This window comes from Carassius carassius, chromosome 8 (genome assembly GCF_963082965.1).
Source record: "Carassius carassius chromosome 8, fCarCar2.1, whole genome shotgun sequence".
NCBI classification, from domain to species: domain Eukaryota; kingdom Metazoa; phylum Chordata; class Actinopteri; order Cypriniformes; family Cyprinidae; genus Carassius; species Carassius carassius.
In genome coordinates, this window is record NC_081762.1 from 23,355,568 (window position 1) to 23,378,903 (window position 23,336).

The following is a 23,336-nucleotide window of genomic DNA, read 5'->3' on the forward strand; positions in this document are numbered from 1 at the left end:
ATAATGGCCTATATTCATTGTAATTAGGTTTTGTTTTACAATTATAAAATTGTGATCGAAAATTATGATTATATTAAAATGCAATCAATTCCATATATCACTGCTTACTAAAAAGGCAAATTTTGTATTTTTCATAAATATATATTATATGCTGTTATTTCTGTTTCAAAACGATTTTGTATATTTAATTAAATATTGCTGAAAGCCATTATATAGGCTATACAATTTAAATTACAGATATAATGTTGAAGATTAGTTTATTAATATTAGATATTATTTGATATACAGGAAGCATGTTTAAAGTGTATAAAGCATATTCTCAGTTTACTTATTTTCAGTGTAAATATATACATACAATAATTTCTGATGTGTATATAGTAGAATATGTTTTCAATTTAAAATTACATTCAAGTATATACAAGTAAATATATAGTCACATATTTTTCAATTTATGAAAAGCGGCAATTCCTTATTTAATATAGAGTAATATATTAACACAAAATATTATTCTGCATATTTTCAATATACAGTAAACATATTTGTTGTTTATTAATAAGTAAATATATTCTAACAGTGTTAAACAGTAAAGCAATTAATATATATTTATGAAACTGCAAAAATGGAAAACACAATGGTTAACAGAAATTACACATGGCGATTTATCCCAATTTAAATGGTCTCTACCTGCCAAAATATAATTGAAAAGTGCTAATATAGCAGTGCTAACCTCTTAGATGCATTATTCTTTAAAGGGGTCATCGGATGTTGGAAATGTGTGTACACAACCAACCTATAATGATAAAGATCCACCCAGTATTTTTTTTTTATCTAGTAAAATCTTTACCCCTTTCCATAAGTTGAAAAAGAGAAAAAGCATGCTCCTTCAGTACCCTAAAGAATCATATCAACTTGTGGAAAATGGGCATCCGATGACCCCTTTAAAAGTCTGACTTTGTGAGACAAATACCAGTGTACACCAGCACACAAATTAGTGAAGATGGCTCAGTGTTTTTAATGTTTATTTTACATAATCCCCCTCCCCTCAAACATAAAAAAACACAAGAATCAATTTAACATTCACTTAAAGACTTTGTAGTAATGTATGTCGCTATCCCCCATAGACCCAGCTATTCAAACCACACATAGAGAACAGATTCATCAATACAATCATTATTCATGCCCTCCCAACAGAGCTGCTGTACATCTGACATTATCAATCAGGCTCCCATGGCACAAGACGTCTGCTGTCACGTCCACGTCCTGCATTGCTACAGTTCACAGCAAAAGATAAGGTTAATTAATTAATTAATCTGGGCAAGATATTCATGTTTATTTCAAAAACAGAGCAGCGTGATTAACAAGACCTTTAATGTTGGACTGTTTCCTCTCAGGATGTACTGTATGCAGTCATCAGCACAGCAAGTGGACCAAAAGATTACGGATTGTACTAAAATGTAACAGCCATCCCAGAGGATTCTGAGCCAGTGAGATTCGATGGCTCAGTGGGTGTCATCGCACCAGGGAAAGTTTCTGTCCACATCCTCATTATCTCCGCTTAGACACAGAGAGGTGAACTGGTGGTGAACTGACACCTTACAAAACCCCAGGATCTGTGAAAGGTTTCAGAATGGGGGAGGAATATGTGATTTCACTTCATCTTAAACTTCATGCTGGATGGAATTGGGCATAGCTGAGATTTTGTCGTGGGCAACAGGAAGCTGTTGGTTGGAAAGTTTCATGTAATCAGAAAATGCTGAGCACACATGAATGAAGATTTGATAAATCTGACATGATCTTCAAAACATCGAGAAAATGAAAAACATACACATTTCGCTGTTTGCATCACTACCAGTGTTATTTTACTATAGCTGTGTGTCACATACTTATTTTGTTCTTCGATATTTTGCAAAAGAGTATAGAAATGATGATATAGAGGGATTTAAAAAAGAAAAAGTCTACTACTGGTCAAAGGTTTGGGGTTGATAAGATGTTTCCAAGTCTTATGCGCAGCAAGGCTGCATTTGTTTGATCAAAATACAGTATACTGTAATATTGTGAAATATTATTACAATTAAAAATAACTCTTTTCTATTTGAATATGTTTTAAAACAGGAATTTATCCGTGATCAAAGCTGAATTTTCAGCATCATTACTCCAGTCTTCAGTGTCACATTTACTGATTTCAAGAAACATTTCTTATTAATATCAATGTTGAAAACCATCACGCTGCTAAATATTTTGACGGAAACTGTGACACAAGGTTCTTTGTTGAAAAGAAAGTTAAAAAGAACAGCATTTATTTGAAATATAAATATTCTGTAACATTAAAAATGTGTTTACTGTCACTTTTGATCAATTGAATGCATCCTTGCCGAATAACAGTATTCATTTCTTGAAAAAATACCAAGCACATGAATGGATCCGACTGGAATCTCAGAATTCAGATGATAAATTAAGTTCCATTTGGAAATATCTCACATTCTGGAAGTTGAAAGTGTTGGTGTTTCTTGATGACATTAAGGGGAAAGTAAATCCTCCTATTAAATGAAGACAAGAACATCCCTGTACTGGTTTCTCTGAAACACTATTGCAACATATGAAGGGAAATGCTCTTGAGATCTGAGAACCAAATACATCATTGCACATTTCTTTGCTTTCTTAACCAAATTGACATATATTATTATTTATCTTCTGTGCGTAACTTTTCTCTGCTGACTGGATCAGTTTTGGCAGATAGAAGAGATCTGAACTGACCTGCATCCCAGAGGAGGAATCGAGAACATTTCGCATGGTTAAAAAACTAGAGTGACTACAGCACTGTCTCTCTGTGTGACCAATAACATGAACATGAGGCTTAAAAAAATCTGGATGAAGACCTATCACGACAAAACTAAATTCAAAACACTCGTAAACACTCGTTCCGGTCACACCGATCTGATGGTGTGTGTTGTCAGCTTTCATTAGTTTACTTGGCGAAAAAAGTCACAGCTAGGTTCCCATGAAGCAATAACATGAAGCGTTTGGGAAATGAAAGAAAAACAAGACCCAGTTTTGAAACATTACTTTCTAAGTCAGGTCTTTTTCTGAAGAAACCTTCTTTCATCCCGGTGCTTGTTATAGATGCGTTTGTTTTGTTCTCTCCTCTCTGGTGCATTGCTCTTTCTCTCTGTCTGTCAGTTTTTAGGCATTATTGGAGCTGATCTCTCCTAGCAGCCAGTACGTCCTCATCCGTCCCTTTCCCTTCATCTCCACATCTCCCCTGAGCTCCAACTGGAAGCAGTTGAATTCCTGCAGGACGGCCCGTGTGGCCTCTGAAACATGGATCTTCAGGGCTGATGGGGGAGAAATCAGTGAATAGTAGATTATGAAATAATCACACACACACACACACACACACACACACACACACACACACACACACACACACACACACACACACACACACACACTCTTTTCTCTGCATTTCTTTCCTCACTGTGTCATTTTAGTTCACATCAAATTAAATAACATAATCAACCTTAAACACCATGACGAAGGTTCATTATTTTATTGCTAGAAGAAGAAATACACCTTATAATTTCTTATGATGAATTCTAATTGATGAAAATTAAACTGCACAAACTGTTTTAACATCAGAACTACCAGCATATACAGTATATATATGTATGTATATATGTATGTATGTATAGGGGTCAGTAAAATCTTTAAAAAATAACTAAATAATTTTATTCAGCAAGGATGCATTAAAATGATCAGAAGTGAGTACAGTACAGACATTTATAATGTTATAAAGACTTCCATTTCAAATAAATACTGTTCTTTTGAGCTTTCTATTCATCAAGGAATCCTGTAAAAGATATATATATATATATATATATATATATATATATATATATATATATATATATGTATATATGTGAAGTTTCCTCAAAAATAATAATAATATGATAATCAGCACTGATAATAAAAAATAATAAAAATATTTATAAAGCATGAAATCAGCATATTAGACAGATTTCTGAAAGATCATGTGACACTGAAGACTGGAGTAATGGTGCTGAAAATTTAGCTTTGCATCAAAGGAGTAAATTACATTTGAAAACATTACAATTTATTTCACAATATTACTGTTTTTTGTTCAAACAAATGCAGCCTTGCTGAGCATAAATGAATTATATCAACCAACCACAGATTTTTGAACGGTAGTGTAAATTACAGTACAACTTGACATTATACAAATACATTATAAATGGACTTCAGGGAAAAATAGATGGCACAGAAGTGTGGAACACAATCATTTCAAAAGTCTGGAGGCGCCTCACCTTCTCCATTGGATTCCATGCGTGAAGCTGTGTTGACGGTATCGCCAAACAAACAATACCGAGGCATTTTCAAACCAACCACCCCTGCACACACGGGGCCTGGACACATGAACACACACATAACCATCAGTCAAAGCTCCTCATTAGTCAGCCATCAACACACAGAGATGACCTCAGAGAGGCCAGACCGCTCTGTGCTGTACTTGTACTCTATTAAACACTTTCATAACCCCTGATCCTCACCGCTGTGGATGCCGATGCGTAGCCGGAGCTGCTGGTCAGGTCGGTGGCGTATTTGAAAGGAGTGAACAGCCTCCAGCAGAGCCAGAGACATGCGGGCGATCTCGCGTGCATGCAGTTTCCCATTCCTTACAGGAAGGCCTGACACCACCATGTAGGCGTCACCGATGGTCTCCACCTGGGGGCAGCACACAAAAACACATCGTTCAGCTCAGTGGTGAACAGAGACTGTGAGAAACATCTTAAAAGGATAGATCTTAGTTTCTTTCTTCTGTTGAACACAAAAGAAGATATTTTGAAGAATATGTGTAGCTGAACAGTTGACGGTAGCCATTGACTTCCATAGTACAGAAAAAAATACAATGGAAGTCGATGGCTGCCGGAACCTGTTTTTTTCTTCAGAATATCTTCTTTCGTGTTCACCAGAAGAGGAAACTTCATGAGGGTGAGCAAATGATGACAAATTTTCATTTTGGTTGAACTATCCCTTTGAGCTAATCGAGCATGAACAAGAAGTTAGTGTAATGACTATCTGGAATTACCTTGTAGACGTCAAAATTGTCGATGATTGCATCAAAGCAAGTGTAGAGATCATTCAGCAGCGTCACCACCTGTGGCGGGTGCAAATAGACAAATAGATCAGCTAGAATTCAATCTTGCACTCACGATTGTCACAGTAAAAAAATAGCCTATAATTATTTGTGTACGTCTGTTTGAGGAGCGTTTTCTGAATTACCACTTTACAGAGGGTTTCTGACCTGCATGGGTGTGCTTTCGGCTGATAATGCGGTGAAGCCCACAATGTCACTGAAATAAATGGTGACTGAGTCAAAGGCTTCTGCCTGCACCATCTCACCTCGCTTCAGCTGCTCAGCCACTGAGCTGAAACAAAACACACACACACACACACACACACACACACACACACACACACACACACACACACACACACACACACACACACACACACACACACACACACACACACACACACACACACACACACACACACACACAATCAGATAGAGCCTCATGCCAGTGAGAAAAATGTCTTCAATTGGAAAAAAAAAAAAAAAAGAAAAAAAAACTATCAATGCACATAACTTTTTTTTTATTGCTTTTTTTTTTTTTTTTTTTTCAAAAACGTTTGGGGTCAGTAATATCTTTTAATGTTTTTGAAAAAAGTCTCTTATGCGCATTATTGCTGCATTTATTTGATCAAATATAAAGCAACATTGTAAAATAATATTAATTTCGACAAATAACAGTTTTCTATTTGAGAGCATTTTAAAAAGTAATTTGTTCTTGTGTTGCAAGCTGGATATTTCAGTATCATTACTCCAGTCTTCAGTGTCACATGATCCTTTAGAAATCCTTCTAATAAGCTGATTTAATGCTCAAGAAACATTTCTTAATATGAGCTCTGTCACAGAACGGCAAGGCTCAGCCACTTCACAATCACAGTGAACACCATCACCTGAGTTCTGATCGCACGCATCTGTCATGAATCAGCAATCACCCTCAGCTCCCATTCATAAGCACACACCTAACATCACTCCTGTGTCCGATTTCATTCATATGAAGTGGACTCTCTCTGATATACGTGAGATTAAGTGAAAGACTTACCTTACTGCTATACTTACCTCCTGTGTTTCCTCCAGTGTGTTCTCCTGTGTCTGTCCTAGTCATCGGCTCCGTGGATTCCCCAGTCTGTCCTTCGTCTGAGGTGTGTGCAGTCCTATGTCTCCCTTCCATGATCTCCTGTGAACCCAAGTTACAGTATTACTCTCCTCATCTTCCCTAAAGAATGAGATATTGACTTTAATACTCACCTGCCAGTACCAGTACAATACTCACCACTCCAATGGCCAAACTAGCACCTTTCTTTGGCTTGGTGGAGGTGTGCAACGGATTTCTGTGTTCACTTGCACTGGAGATGCAGCCACATCTTTATGCAACAGAAAGCACTAAAATAGCATTCATCATATCCCTGCTGATGGGGCGAGCGCTTCAATGGGCACATTTCCGAGAAGTCTTTGGTAAACCTGTGGGCGATACCTCTGTCTGTGATAAATTATGTCATCTTTGTCAAGGGTCCCTATCCATAAATGATTATGCCCTCAAATTTAGAACTCTTGCAACAGCCAGTGTATGGAATGAGCAGGCACTTCTGTCCACCTACCGGCAAGGACTAGAGCCAAGAGTGCGACTCCAGCTTGCAGCCTATGATGATTCCTACACTTGACTCTCCCCTTCACTCCCTGAACAGAAGGCCATGGAGGAGTACATTGAGGAAGTGTTACGTCAAGGCTACATCCATCCTTTCACGTCCCCTGTTGCTTCCAGCTCCTTTTTGTTGCCAAGAAGGACAGTTGTTTGAGGCCTTGCATTGATTGCCTGGAACTAAACAAGAGTACCGTCAAGTTCTGCTACCCACTTCAACTCATCCTAATGGCCTTGCAAAATCTCTGCGGAGCCACCGTCTTCACCAAGTTAGACCTCCGCAGTGCATACAACCTCATTCGGATAAATGAGGGGGATGAATGGAAGACCACATTCGTGACCCCTACTGGACACTACGAGTATCATGTCATGCTGTATAAACTAGTAAACGCCCCTCTCCTTATTCCAGGTCTTCATGCATGAGGTGATCTGGGAGTATCTCTACTTGTTCGTCCTCATCTACATTGCAGAGTTACACATACACATTGCGGAGGTCCTGAAATGCCTTAGAGAATTTCATCTGTTCTTCAAAGCCAAAAAATGCTCATTCCATCAATCTTAAGTGCAGTTCCTTGTTTATGTCATCGATGATGCTGGTATCCAGATGGATGAGGGGAAGGTCGATGCCATCAATCTGGCCTGTCCCAACCACAATCAAAGAACTTCAATGCCTCCTGGGTTTCACAAACTTTTATAGAAAATTAATTTACCACTACAATTTCATTACCAGTCCACTCACCAATATGCTGAGAGACAAACCCAAAACTCTCCTGGTCACGAGCTACCATGGAGGCTTTTGAAGCACTGAAAGCTTACACTCCTGCACCACTCCTCATCCACCCAGACCCTAACAAGCCTTTCGAGGTGGAGGTAGATGCTTCAACTACGGGAGTAGGAGCGGTGCTTTCGCAGCAGCAGGGGACTCCAGCTAAACTCCATCCATGTGACTTTTTTTCTTGCAAACTCAGCCCAGCGGAGAGAAACTACTAAACTGGCAACAAAGAATTCTTTGCAATCAAGTTAGCCCTGGAGGAATTGAGGCATTGGCTGGAAGGGGGCACATCACCCCTTCACTGTCCTCACTGACAATAAGAACCTGCAGTATCTACGAGATGCCAAGAGACTCAATCATTGTCAGGAAAGATGGGCTCTCATCTTTACTAGATTAAATTTTACCATTTCCTATCGTCCTGGCCCCAAAAATGTAAAGGCGCATCCCCTGTCTTGTCTCTATGCTCCTGAAGAGGTCAGTGCGGAACTAGAATCCATAATCCCCAAGGATCTCATCGTTAGACCTATCCAATGGAACAATAACCAGGTTACCTCCACCAATGCTTCCATGCCTACTCCGCCGGAATGTCCACCAGGAGTGCAATATGTCACCAGAACAAAACGTATGTCCCTGATTTACTCCGTTCACACTTCTCTGGGCACTGGCTGCTGAACGACCGCTTCTGGTTGCCCAATATGTGCAGGGATGTGAAAAGGTTTGTCAGAGACTGTTCAGACTGATCCATCTCCAAAAGCCCACACCACCTACCATCTGGCAAGCTCCCCCCACTGCCCGTTCCCAACTGCCCTTGGTCACACCTGTGGTAGACTTCATCACTGACCTGCTGGTCTCAGATGGTAACATGTATTCTAGTAGTAATTGATCGATTCTCTAAATCCTGCCATCTTCTCCCCCTCAAGGGCTTACCCACAGCTATGGAACCCGCTGAGATCATGTTTAACAATGTCTTAAGATATTACGGAATTCCTGAGGACACTGTTTCTGATCATGGCCCACAGTTTCTCCAGAGTATGAAAGGAATTCTTCTCCCTTCAAGGGTGTGACCATAAGCCTCTTGTCTGGATACCATCCCCAGTCTAAGGGGCAGATGGAGAGGAAAATCGAAGATATTGGGCGTTTCCTACAAACATTCTGCCATGGCCACCAGAACTCTTGTAACCAGTTCCTAGGCTGGGCCAAGTACGCACAAAACTCTTCATCAGCCATCCACTGGACTCACTCCCTTCCAGTGCATACTCGGGTACCAGCCTCTCCTGTTCCCCTGGTCTGGGGAACCATTGGATGTCCCTTAGGTCGAATTTACTGGTTCTGAGAAAGCGAAAGGGTCTGGGACGCAGCTCACAATCAGCTTCAGCAGGCAGTGTGCAGAACCAAGATGACAGCAGACCTTCGACAGACCGAGACCCCCATCATACCAACCTAGACAGAAGGTATGGCTGTCAACATGGGACATCAGGATGCACCTGCCCTTTAAGAAGCTCAGTCCCAGATATGTTGGCCCCTTCACCATCCTCAGGCAGAAAAATCCAGTCACTTACAAACTCCAGCTTTCATCACAATATAAAATTAATTCCTCCTTCCATGTGTAACTTCTGAAACCTCACCATCCTCCTGTTGCTATCTCCACAGAGTCTGGCCCCGGCGGAGGAACCCCCTCTCCCGTTAGTCCAGGAAGACGGTACCAGCTATAAGGTCAACAAGATCTTGGACTCTCGGCGCCATGGTGGCCTCTTGGAATATCTGGTGGACTGGGAAGGCTATGGACAAGAGGAACGGTCATGGGTCCCCAGAGCTGATATCCTCGATCCCACGTTGCTGGAAACTTTTCACTCCACTCATTCAGATTGCCCTGGGCCCCAAGGAAGAGGTAGGCCACCATGACGTCTGTGTTTTTCAGCCCTCGGGAGCGGGCTGTGGAGGACGGGGTACTGTCACAGACTGGCCAGGCTTAGCCACTTCCCAATCATTGCAAACACCATCATCTGAGTTCTGATCACACCCACCTGTCACGGATCAGCAATCACCCTCAGCTCCCATTCATAAGCACAAACCTCATATCTCTCCAGTGTCAGATTTCGTTCATACGAAGTGGACTCTCTCTCTCTGAAATCCGTGAGATTCATTGAGAGACTTACCTTACCGCTATACTTACGTCCTGTGTTTCCTCCAGTGTGTTCTCCTGTGTCCATCCTAGTCATCAGCTCCGTGGATTCCCCAGTCTGTCCTTCGTCTGAGGTGTGTGCAGTCCTGTCTCCCTTCCACAATCTCCTGTGAACCCACGTTACTGTATTACTCTCCTCATCTTCCCTAAAGACTGAGATATTGACTTTAATATTCACTTGCCAGTACCATCAACCTCTCTTGCTGAAAATAAACAGCACTTGTATTTTTCTAACTCTCTGTGTGAGTCTCCTTCCGTTACAAGCTCTTAAGACTGCTTTACATTGTTGTGGAAACATGACAAATTCTATTAATTTTTGGATGAAAAGAAAATTAAAAAGCATTTATTAGAAATATAACATTATAAACATTTATCTACCACACACACTAAGAAATAAAAACAATTTAATTGTTGATTTTCTTTTCTCTCTCACAATTCTGAAAATATATTTCACAAATCTGACTTGCAGTTTTGAGAACAGTGAGAAAATTGTGAAATGTAAGCTTGCAAATGTCAGAATTGCAAGATTTTAATTGAAAACGGGCCTTCCATATTTTACTGTCACTTTTGAATTAAGTGATGAATAAAAGTTTTAACTGCCTTAAAAATATAATTGACCCCAGACTTTCGAAGTGTAGCACATCGTCATATGATTTACAAATGCTTTGAACAATCTAGGACTCACTGTGGGAGGATTTGATAGAGCAGAGCTTCAGCTTTACGCTTCTCCTCATGGTAAGCCTGCGTCCTCTCCTCCACCAGCTCCTCCAGGTTATTGGCATACTGCTCCATACGGGACAGGAGGTTATCCAGGATGTTGGAACCATATCCCCTGAGTCCAAAACAGAGTAGATGAGGCAGAGACAAGAGCACATGGGCAGTGGAGGCACAAAAAGATAAACTGAACACCCATAATCCCCCAGGATTTATTATGTAAACAATGATTAATAAAATATTAACTAAGAAAATTATTAAAAATTATTTCATATTTTAATTGACAGCATAGTACTCCTAGCTCCATCTAAGACTTTATACCATACTATCCCACAGAACTGCAATTTTGTCCACATTTCATTGCATAAAATTTGAAAAAGTGGGCGATTCCTTGCACATAATTTTGAAACTTTTTATGGAACTGCATTATCAGCAGTCCCAGCCTTGGCTACAGCAAGGGGAAAGGAAGGAAGGAAGAGAAAAGGAAGAGGACAGGAAAGAAATCAATCCTTTTTTCCCCTGCTCAAAAACGCAGTTTTATAAAAGGTATTTTTAACCATGCAGCAAACTTTTTAAAATATCTTAAAAAATTGACATAGTGAACCTTTGTGTGTCTGTTATTAACAAATATTATCATATGCATATACATTTCAGGTAACACTTTGGGCCCTATTTCAATGATCTAAGCACATGGTCTAAAGTGCAAGGCGCATGTGCACTCAGGGCATGTACAAATCCACTTTTGCTAGTTTAACGATGGGAAAAATGGTTGGCATGCCCAGTGCATGGTCTAAAGGGGTTGTGCCTATTCTCTTAATGAATAATGGGTTTGTTTTGGGCATAACATGCAATAATCCAATATGAGTTTCCCATTTTAAGAGTTGCGCTCATGCCATGGCAGATTAGCAATTTGCAAGAGCAAAGACTGAACATGCCTCTAGAGAGAAAATGGAGTTGCATTGTAATTCTTAAATATATATATATTTTAATATTTGGCATGTTTGCGTGCTGCTGCACATCCCTGTGTGTGTAATAAGCAGAGTGTATGCCCACCTACAGGAGCATATTACTAACATGCTTAAATAAAAAAATAAAAAAAGTAAATAAAAATAATTTGAATTTGAATTGTATCTGAGCTGATTTGTGAATCATGTACCGGTTATTCTTGCGGAGCAGTACTTTAATCTGGTTGAAGTCGGGCCTCTCGTTGACATCTTCTGACCAGCAGCGCTGCATCAGCTGTCCCAACTCATCACTGTGGCTCTGAGGACACAGCAGCGGACGCAGGTACGGCCAGCGGCCCTCTGCCACACGCTCTATGATCACTGAACCACAAAACAAGTGACAGTGATGATAAGAAAAATTAACAAACACGCAATTAAACATTCTCCAGACAGTGAGTTACACAACTCTCTATCACACAGGAAATGACATACACAAATTAGCACATAGAATTAGCATAGCAAATTTCACAGAAAAACAGAGATTGTGATTGAACTCCCCACTGGTGCGAGAGATAGAAAGAGCATATGTGTGAGAAAAAAAAAGAGATGAAAGTGTAATTCACACCTTGGACTTAAATGTCTTCCCAGCAATCAACGGGAGTGATGAGGATACAAAGCTGTCATGACCTTCCTGTCCCACACCTCACCGCACTCAGGAAAAAAAGTTATATATATTCCGTATATCTTCATCCATCAGTCTTTTAGCTGGCTCTAAAAAACGACTGGATGAGCTACATACAAAGCTGTTTTAAAGTAACTGATATATACACTATAAAGAATGCCACATATATTGAGGTGTTGAAAAAAAAGAAGAAAATTATGTCATTAATTACTCACTCTCATGTTGTGAGACCTTCCTTCATCTTCAGAAGACAAATTAAGATATTTTTGATGAACAAAAAGTGCACAAAAATATTCTCATAGCTTCATAACATTACGGTTGAACCCCTGATATCACATGCACTATTATAACGATGTCCTTACCACCTTTCTGGACCTTGAACGTGTCGATTGCATTGCTGTCTATGGAGGAAAGCTCTCGTCTTTCATCAAATTTTCATCAAAAATATCTTAATTTGTAAATAAAGATCTTAAGGGTTTGGAACAAGATGAGAGTGAGTAATTCATGACAGAATTTTCATTTTTGGATGAACTACCACTTTAAAGTTTATAATTTTAATTTGCTACTTTATCATTACAAATGTGTTATTACTAACATTTTTCAATACTGTATCATATTATTTAATCATATTTCAAAGACAATATATTTAATTATAGAACTAAACAAAAGCGATGTATTTAAGTCTTAAGTGGTCCAACTGTAAAGTTCAGCTTGTTATTTTTTTATATTAAAATTTACAAGTCATTGGAATTAAGCGTTTGTAAACATTTAATTAAGTTAACACTTAAAGGCAGGGTAGGTGATTTGATTCAAAAACATTTTTTTCTTATGCTGGTTGAAAGTTCCGATAGCAATCACCAGGTTAAGTGGTCTAAATATATTTATATGTATTCATATAATCCGTACAAGGTGTAGGACTGTAAAATGTTTGTCCAATCAAAATCTTGCTGTCCTACCTGCCTGTCAACATATGTATTTGTATACCTCTGTGCACCCTTTTTGCAAAGACATGATATGTCATCAATGCTATCCATTACACTTCTGTAGACTGGGCGAAAATTGAATTATTATTGTATTATTAAGCGCTTTGTACTGTAATGAATGAAACACGAGGTAAGCGTTGACGCCGTCCCTCATCATGTCGCTGGTTAGACTCTGGTCTGTCTGTGCACGCTCATGTGTTTTGGAGGAGGCATGGCTTTGGAGAGTGATTTGCAGGTAGGGTGGGATCTTATGCTTTTAAAGCTAGCTTTAAAAAGTACTACTTTTTAAAGGTATGCTTAAGTGTACTCTTTTTATACCTAAGCATACTTCTGTTGCTCTGACAGTAAATGGCATCCTCTCATTGCTGTCTTTGACTCCCTGTGTTCTGGTGGTGAGCTGGCTCTGCTCCAGACATGTCACTCATGTTTTGTTGTCTCTCTTTAATGCAGCTGGTGGTATGTGTGTGGTGATCCGGTTATGAGGACGGGTGACATTCACTGAGTGTGTGTTTGTATCCATGACTCTGTACATAAGCAATACTGACACCGATAGAATGTAAATAAGACTCAGAACATACTGTAACAAAGACTTTGCAACCCAAAGCACACAAAATAAAGAAAGCAACAGAGACAGTTACTGTGTCACAGCTGATAGTGTCCAGGACACTTCGCACAAACAAAGAATACTTCTAAAGGTTCATATGCAGCATAACTTCTAACCGGTATCTTTATTGCACATATTTGTGTATACATTGGCCAAAAAAAAAAAAAAAGTATCTGACCACTTAGAAAATGCCTGAATGTCATTGCAGGACATATCATTAAACCAGTTGTCATTTGTACAAATGCTTTGTGAATTATTCTCAGAACCAACTTCACGTTTCTGAGAGATTTTTATTTTTACTTTTTAAGGAATAGTTAATCTAAAAAAATGAACTAACCTCTCAGGTTCATCCAAGATTTAGATGAATCTGTTTCTTCATTGGAACAGATTTGTAGAAATGTAGCATTACATCACTTCCTCACCAATGGATCCTCTTGCAGTGAATGAGTGCCATCAGAATGAGTGTCCAAACAACTGATAAAAACATCACAATAATCCACATGACTCCAGTCAGGGGTTTGAAGATAAAATGTACTGATGATGTTTCGCTTCACAAGATGTTAATTGATGGACTGGAGCCATGTGGATTACTTGTGGATTATTGTGATGTTTCATCAGATGTTTGGATTCTCATTCTGACGGCACTCATTCACTGCAAGAGGATCCATTGGTGAGGAAGTGATGTAATGCTACATTTCTCCAAATCTGTTCAGAAGAAGAAACAAACTCATCTTCATCTTGGATGGACCTGAGGGTGAGTAGATTTTCAGTTCTGGGTGAACTATTCCGTCAATAGGCTGGTGTTTTGTTTAAAACCTAAGAAATTTCTTCATGTGAAATCTTTAGCTTTTAAAGCATAATATCTTTCAAATAAATGCCACTTGGTTTAATATTTTGTTTTCTAAAGTAATGGCATTTTAAGTGTGCAAAGATTATTTAGGCCACTGTTACTAATACTTTGACAAATGAAACTGTTTTAATTTGTGCTCACAAAGTGAGTAAGCAAGAGAGAGGTGAGGTGAATGTAATCACAGCTGACACTGAAAGGAAAAATGACATGGAAAAGCAAACAGTGCTTTCAGTGTAATTCACTGCATAATCTGTATATTATTAACACATTTTATTTAATGTTGTCTTGATTCACATCAAAGCACTAAACGAGAAAGCACTTTCACCTGCAAAATGAGTTAACCATTCTCATGAGTGTGTAATGCTGAAATATTCAAATTTACTGTACCCAAAAAACTTCTCTTGAAAGAGTGAAATAAAATTACTGTCTATTTTAAGGTTCTCTTGGGATCAAGCAGCATGCAACGCTTTTCAGGGACTGTTGCTAAAATGTAACGCTCACCTAAATACAACAATTTCTCTTTTGTGCTTCTATTGCTATTTGCTATTAAACAAGCAAGAACCAATGAAATCAGTCACGTCAAACCCAGCACGAAGTGATAAATAAGACTGTCCACAATACAGAAAAAAAAGCCAGAACCCCCCCCCCACACACACAAAGACACAAAAGTTAAAACTTATATTTTGTACCTTATTTACACTAAATGGTGCATATTAATTCCTTTAAGGTACACATTAATACCTAAAAAGTACTTAGTACTTAAAAGTACTAATTAGTACTTCTTAAAAAAGGCCCACAATTTTTCCCAAGAGTGTAAAAAAACAACAAAAAAAAACATTTAAAAATATAGAACTGTAATTTTCATGCTGATTTCAGTGTTGTTATTGTTAACTATAATAAAAACTGAAAATATTACCTGTAATTTAAAATAAAAAACATTTTTAAAACCAAATAAAAAATTAGTTTAATAGATTTTTTGGATTAATTGCTAATTTAGCTGAAATCAAATAATGAATGAAATAATGAAAGCTGAAATCAAATAATATTATCAGATAAAACATTTAAACCTGAACAAATAGGTTTCATATTGTTTCATACAAGATCCAATGTATTTTTCTGTGTATTTATTTTTATTATTTTGGAATTTGTATTTATATATTAATTTAATAATATTATTAAACTTTTGGGCAGTTGCAGCACATGACACGAGGCTTTTCTACAACATAATATCATGACATATTGTTGATATTTTTATGAAATAAAAAATCTAAATAAATAAAACAAATAAAAAAAAATCTAAATAAATGTATTTAAAAAAAAAAATAAATAAATAATACTTCTAGTAAAAAAATAACCTTGATTACACGTTCAGAGCATTGTGTTTGACCTCTGACCTTTAGGGCTGAGACAAGGGCCTTCCAGGTAGAAGACGCCCTTCAGCAGGGCGAGTTCCTGCAGGATGATGCCAAAGCTGTAGACGTCACCCTTCTGTGTCCCACATGCAGGTGGGTTGTCGGCACGCAGAAGCTCGGGGGCCGTCCACAGCTTGCCTGCGAATGCAAACATGGATGTTACATCTTCACAAGCACGCAATCTGTATCTACAGTACATGTTGCCACAGTACTCACGTGCATAGAAAGCGTGCACATCTTCCAGGTTGTTCTCCTTGTGGAAACTTTCCAGGCCGTAATCTGTGATCTTCAGCACGAATCGACTGTCCACCACACAGTTGGAAGACTTCAGATTGCCGTGGGAGACAATGACGCTGTTGTGGAGGAACGCCATTCCCTGAGTGGTAAAAAGATGACAGTCTTACAAACCCAGCTGACAGCATCCATTGTGTTTACCAACATTACTCCATGAAAATATTAATTACAGACTCTTTTGCCACTGCAATATGCTTTCTGGAGTCATAATTTGCTCGTCAAGAAATTGACATCCTCATGAACCATTTCAAATTACACATCTCAAAACCACCCCAATAAAATGTCTCACAGGAGGGTGCCTCAGTTTAACCTAAAACTATATTTAAAAAAATGCAAAGCAGTTTGATTTGAAAGATTTATATTTTAGTGTTCTTTGACAAGCACCATTAAAACAGCAAGACATCTTTTCCCTTTCCTTTTCCTCCTGAGATTAAGAATAGAAGAGAGTCTCTGATGTAAAAACACCCACCTTAACAATGTCATTGATCAGAGAATAGCGAAACATCCAGTCCAGCGTGATTCCTTCACTCTCCATGAGGTCCTACAGGTCACACACACACACACACACACACACACACACACACACACACACACACACACACACACACACACACACACACACACACACACACACACACACATACTTCATGTGGTGGAAACAAGACTTGATGGATATTAATTATATTCCCTCACATCATCCTGTCAGTTATGTGTTATTATATTTTCATATTTTATGGCTAAAGTGTGTAATTTTCTTGTTAAAATACTCCATCCCAGTCTGAATGTGCAGAGAAGAATCTAAGCAAGCCATTTGTAGACTTGCTTTGAAGGGTAACAAAGCAACACTGGCTCATCCAACAGCATTACTTTGGGGGCGGGGTTAACCATTTTTGGCACAAAGTCTTCTAGTGGCACATTAAAGTCCTACTAGGAAGTTCGTATTTATTGTGAAGTCAAAATTATGATATTAGGTGGCAGCAGGCAGTTTTTTAGATTTGAGGATTCCCCCATTCAGATAGGGCTTGGTCTTGGTGCCCGAAATAGCTGCACGGAGACATCGCAAATATGACCGTCAATTTTCCTTGGAAGGGACTTTGATTCAACTCACAGCTGATTCCAGTAGAGTTTGACAATAGCATCTGGCTAAGCTAACAAAATATATTCTAGTAAAGCACAAAATACATAGCACAGACAAATATTAGCTTTAAATTCTATTAAATAGTTTTTAATCTACTTTTTTTTGATAATGATTTAAATAAACGTAGATTTTTTTTTTCACTAAGCCAGTGAGGTTTTTGCTTAACTAAATCAATTTAAATTTGTTTTCAGTAATTGAAATGAAGTTGAAATAAAAAAATAAACATTAGGTGAACAAAATAGAAAATTAAAAATATTATCTTAAATAAGAGTTATTTAAAGTTAAAGTACTACAGTTACTAAAACTAAAAAAATAAATAGATTAAAATTTGTATTAGAAATTAAATTAAAATAATAAATTATTTAACACCTAAATGTATTATGTATTTATTTATGTATGTATTTATTTGTTTTTTTTTAATTTATGCATGCAGTAAAAAAGGTTGGCAAGGAAAGTCAAAATAAGAATCCTTATAACTGAGCCCTGCTTGGTGAAACAAATAGTGTTGCTTAAACACGAGTCGTCTATTAATACACTAACTGTAGGTGCAGTAACTGTGAGCAGTGGGCTGCGTGAGTGTTCACCTGTAAGCTCCCTCGAGGGCAGTACTCAGTAAGGATGCAGGTGTTGGGTGGGCCGATACAAGCGCCGATAAAGCGTGTCAAGTGTTCATTCTGTACATCACGCATCTGTTATAGGAGGAGAAAGGAACAGAATGGAAAAGAGGAGGGAGAACAGCATGATGAGGAAAGGACACAGAGAGAGAGAGAGAGAGAGAGAGAGAGTGAGCTGTTCAGTCCCTCTTTTCCATAGTCCCCGGCTATTAATATCTCCCATAAACTTAATTAAGGAACCTGGCAAAAAGCACAAAACGGCATGGATGCACACTTACATGTTTCAGTTCAAACAGCACTTTCCTGGTGAGATCGATGCGTTTCTTGTTGACATACTTAATGGCTGATATGTTTCCCTGGAAAAGAGGCATCAACACACATTAGTTTCACCCTGATTGCTATCATGGACTTGACAAAGACCTGGAGGGCTTTGGGGATGGGGGACCATTATTTAAGAGAAAAAAAAGCAACATAATGCGTTAATTAAGCACCATCCTAATTAATGGGGGAAATGATGACGTGTACATGAATAGCGATCATCCTCAGGGGTTCTGCTCAATTGGAGAGGAACTATAGCTCATTCGTTGAAGAAGGGGCCCATTGGACAGGGCACACCAACGGCATTATAGGAGACCCAAAGATGAACCCTTCCATTATTTGACATTTCTGTTGCTATGCACAATTTGTTATTTATTTATGTTCAAAACAGCACACAGCCTGCAACAGAATCACACAGCTCACAGCAATAGAATGAAAAGGTAGAACAAAACAGAACTGGAAGTGGGTGGGGCTTAGTAGACCAGATGTTGTATCTAATTAGGGTGGTCATCTGTGCAATTAATACATGTCCTGGCCAGGATTTTTATATTGCCTATAACATCCAAAGTAGTTTGGCCCACAAGATGCAGGAATTGTACATAATTGACCAATTGTGGCTCGTGAGAAGGTGGGATCTAAAGAGAACGATCAAAACGATGCAAATACGCACAAGTTAGATGTGTTTGTTCGCTTGCTCGACTTGAAGCGATGCTGCTCAGACAGATCATTGTATACCACCAAAGTACCGTGAGAGCGATTTAAAAGCACAAGGAACCGCACGATCTGCTCTCTATAGCTCTCGCAGAACTTAAGTACATCTTACGGTGTAATTTCACAATTACTTCTACTGTCTTTGAAATATTCTTAAAGTGCATTCCTGAATTTAGTGACAAACATTAATGGTAAACTAAAATATTTAATTTCTATAAAAAAATTGTATACCATAATTAAATATATTTGTAGTTATGAATAGGGGTGGGCGATATCTCGATATTTAAAATATACCGAGATATTTTTTAAACACGATATGGATTTTGACATATCGTATATATCGATATATTGTTTATATTTAATTCTGATTAAGCCACTTTGCTTGTTTGTCTTCTCTGTGCTGTGCTCGCCCCCGCCTTGATTTTGTTCCCCCTCCCCTCGCGTGTTGTCTCATTGAAAATGGCGTCGTCCTCAACCAGACAGAAGGCTACAGAACTAGTATAAAAAAAAGGCAACTGGCTCCATTATATGGAGATACTTCGGTTTTAAGGCGTTGGGCGAACAGCAGGCAGATGTCTACTGTAGGGCCCTATGATTTTCGCGATGCAGAAAACACGCACGGAATCGCAGAATCCAATCATAAAAACGGAATTTACAGTTTAACGTGGAATGTCACAGAATTTGTCAAATTTTGAATTAATTAATCAAAAGTAGGTCATTGCACTCACATCAATTCGCGATATGGACTAATATCTGTAAATATTAAGCTGAAAAGTTTATTTAAATATGAATCCTGCATGTTCTGCGTGTCTGTGTTAATGAATGGCGCAGAAGCACATCTTCATTCATTACACACATGGAAGCACGTGGGACGCTCGCGCAGAGGTGTCAAGTAACGAAGTACAAATACTTCGTTACTTTACTTAAGTAGAAATTTTGGGTATCTATACTTTACTTGAGTAATTATTTTTCAGCCGACTTTTTACTTCTACTTCTTACATTTTCACGCAAGTATCTGTACTTTCTACTCCTTACATTTTAAATATAGCTTCGTTACTGCTATTTCATTTCGGCTTGTTTTCATTCGGGCTTGTCATCATTCAAAAAAAAAAAAAAAAAACCTATCCAGATAAATCACGCCATCCGGAGTGAATTTGACTTTGGTTGGATGAGAAGTATAAACATATACCATTCCGACATCCTATTGGTTTTTACGCGATCGCACCTGCACATGACACAAATCACATCACACCCCAGCCAGGACATAACCAGTTTTGGGTTCGTTTATCAAAAAATATATTTCTTAAAAGTAGGGTTGGGTATGGAACCGGTATCCGATCGCCTCAGAGTCAGTCCCCTTAAATTTCAAATGAAACCGGCGTCAGACCGGTCTCCTCTCCGTCTTTCAGCGCGCTCTTCAAACCACAGACCGCGGCGGAGCAGCGTGAGCTCAAACAGAGACAGAGGACACAAGGTATGTGTTTATCGATAGATTGTTAGAATATCCGTATCCGTGCAGTTTTTTGTCATAAATACAGTTTACAAAAGGTCACGAGGGAGCAGTCGGTTTCTCATCTAGCTACTGTAAAGTTTTCGCTTGTCACACCACAGCTGTTTCCTCCAGCGACAATCTAGCCCTTAACACATATAAACGAACACATACTTTAATTACACTTATTTAAATATACTTAATTTAATCATACGTGCTTTATACATACACTACTGTGCAAGAGTCTTAGGCACGTTAGTATTTTCACTTAAAAGAATGGTCTTCGACCAGTTATTTGTATATTTTGCTGTAGTGTGTCAGTATAAAATAACAGTTTACATTTCCAAACATTCATTTTGCCATTGTCAAACTGCTTGTGCAAAATCGCACTAGATTATTATTACAATTAATGGCAAACTGATATTTCCTACTGACACACTACAGCAAAATATATAAATAACTGGCTTTAAACCCTTTTTTGGGGTGAAAATACTAATGTGCCTAAGACTTTTGCACAGTACTGTACTTTACAAACGACATTGTTGCTACTTTATAAAGAATGAGCATACAGTAATTCACAGAACTGATTAAAGACAGTGAGAGACAGCACTCATCTTAACTAAATATCAGAGAGATTGACAGAGATACAGTAGAGACATTATGTGTGGTTTTGTATTAAATAATGACCCAGATTGTGAAATACATTTATTAGCCTTAGATTAAGGGAAGCATAACTTGAGAAATGAGAGCATCCAAGGAGCGGGGGAAAGTTATAGATTTATTTTAAATATTTGTAATGTTCTTTAATGTTATCCATAGTTTTTTTTGTGGTTCTTTTTTTTTAAGTATCGGTTCAGGCACCGTTTAGGCGCCGGTACCATTATAAAAGTATCGAAAAGGCACTGGACCCTACTACCAAATGGGTGCTTTCTCTTCATCCTCCACAAATTAAGCTACTGTAGGTAGTTCGGTAGCGAGACGTTTTAATAAATTATCATTTGCGATTGACAACGCGATTGACAATGTTGTGATAAGTAGGCTATACCAACTTTGTACCTCTTTGACCCCCCACACTGGACATAGCAGACGTATGTACCGAATACAGGAAGGTATCAATCAAGAAGGTATCAGGATTATGAGTAATTTTTCATTTTTATTTTTTGATTAATCACTTGGATTAATCCTTCATTTTGACAGCACTATAATGTTTATTGTATATAGACAATCATACAAGAGTAATTGTTACTGAGCCTGCACCAATGTTCTTGTCCATTGCCCTCACAGATTCCTGCAGCTAAGCTTGGATGTACATTTACATTCCATTAAAGGTTATTGATTACATGCCTCTGAAGTTTGACTTTTTGCACCATTACAATACTTATAGGAAACTAGTCATCATATCTCTAGTCCTTTAATGTATTTGCATTGTACTATAGTGCGTTCATTTTCAATGGGCATATATGTGGCTGAAACATGTAGCCTAGTGCATTCCAAATTTTTCAACATGAACATTTTAATATAACATCATAGTCATTATGGCCTATGGCCTTTAGAAAAATGTTTTTTTGAGAAGGTGGGGTAGTGCACAATAGGCCCCTGTGGCACGGCGTAAGTTTTGTTCTTAATGGCATTTTTTTTCCTTACATTACTTTTACTTTTATACTTAAAGTAGTTTTTAAACCAGTACTTTTACACTTTTACTTGAGTAAAAACCTTGAGTTGATACTTCAACTTCTACAAAAGTCTTTTTAAACCCTAGTATCTATACTTCTACTTGAGTAATGAATGCCAATACTTTTGACACCACTGCGCTCGCGTGATTTCAGCTTCTGTCGTCTCACTAAATGAAGATGTGAACACAGGAACAACATCTCCAGAACTGCACTGAGAGTCACTCCATGAGCATCATAGACTGTAGTATCACATACACAGAGCTGTAAAGGTAAACCCGTCAAAATAAAAGTATTTGCCAGAAATCTATTACTATTGTTCAGCAGAATGTACATAGCCTACTACTACTACTATTAAAATGAAACGAACATAATTTAAGGAATAATCACACTACATGTCTTCCATGTTTTATTTTTAATAGTAAATCTTTGTTTAACAAAAAAATAAAGTTTGCTTAATTTTCAATAATTAAAAGATAAATTAAATGAATTGAGTTGTTTTTGTGCATTTAAATAATAACACTAAGCTAAAACACAGAATTGGGTAACAATAAAACACATGGTGAAGAAAAAAATAAGATATTTCATAGGACACTAAATGTAATATTTGGCATATTTGTTTTTGCAGTAGTTTTGGGGGGTTATTTTTCCTGTAAAGATATCGAGATACATATCGTATATCGAGATATAGCAAAATATATCGAGATATATTTTTTGCTCCATATCGCCCAGCCCTAGTAATGAAGTTGCAATTTAGTACATATAGGGTCAGATTTACTAACAGCTTGCACCAGTGCAAACCATCTTTTGCTGTTAAAATAGTACTGACAGGATTTACTAAAGAAGCACAGTCTTTAGAATTAGCGTTGAAAAGGCATGGACATTTATTTTTGGGTCTGATCTTATTGAATATGCTTTTGTAGTAGTCACCCTTTCAGATGCCAAATTTAACGGAGGAGAGTATTAAAATGAATCATGCAATGCGTATTACTAATGTTTGTGCTCGTCAAATATGTCAAAAATGTAAATATTTGTAAATCGCTTTGGATTAAAGTGTCTGCTAAATGATTAAATGTAAATGTAAATATGTGTCTGTGTTTTTCAATGTGGCAATTGTCAGTAAATCACAGGCATAATTTTTCCCTCCCATCAACGCTTTTATGGAATGCCGCTT

The 23,336-nt window shown here is 37.9% G+C and overlaps 1 protein-coding gene across 1 annotated transcript in view; it reads right to left on the reverse strand.

The window, feature by feature from the left end:
• Window positions 1–2,403: 2,403 nt before the first annotated feature.
• The window catches only part of npr1a (natriuretic peptide receptor 1a), a 165,611-nt gene continuing 144,678 nt past the window's right edge, over window positions 2,404–23,336 (reverse strand). Inside the window, exons 11-22 of the mRNA XM_059556721.1 lie at window positions 18,253–18,330; window positions 17,945–18,049; window positions 16,692–16,763; window positions 16,145–16,304; window positions 15,911–16,066; window positions 11,610–11,778; window positions 10,425–10,571; window positions 5,321–5,444; window positions 5,105–5,173; window positions 4,566–4,740; window positions 4,323–4,421; window positions 2,404–3,332 (exon numbers count right to left, since the gene is read on the reverse strand). Of these exons, the coding sequence (XP_059412704.1) occupies window positions 3,181–3,332; window positions 4,323–4,421; window positions 4,566–4,740; window positions 5,105–5,173; window positions 5,321–5,444; window positions 10,425–10,571; window positions 11,610–11,778; window positions 15,911–16,066; window positions 16,145–16,304; window positions 16,692–16,763; window positions 17,945–18,049; window positions 18,253–18,330 (1,506 nt within the window). The 3' untranslated portion in view covers window positions 2,404–3,180. The remainder of the gene's footprint in view (window positions 3,333–4,322; window positions 4,422–4,565; window positions 4,741–5,104; window positions 5,174–5,320; window positions 5,445–10,424; window positions 10,572–11,609; window positions 11,779–15,910; window positions 16,067–16,144; window positions 16,305–16,691; window positions 16,764–17,944; window positions 18,050–18,252; window positions 18,331–23,336) is intronic.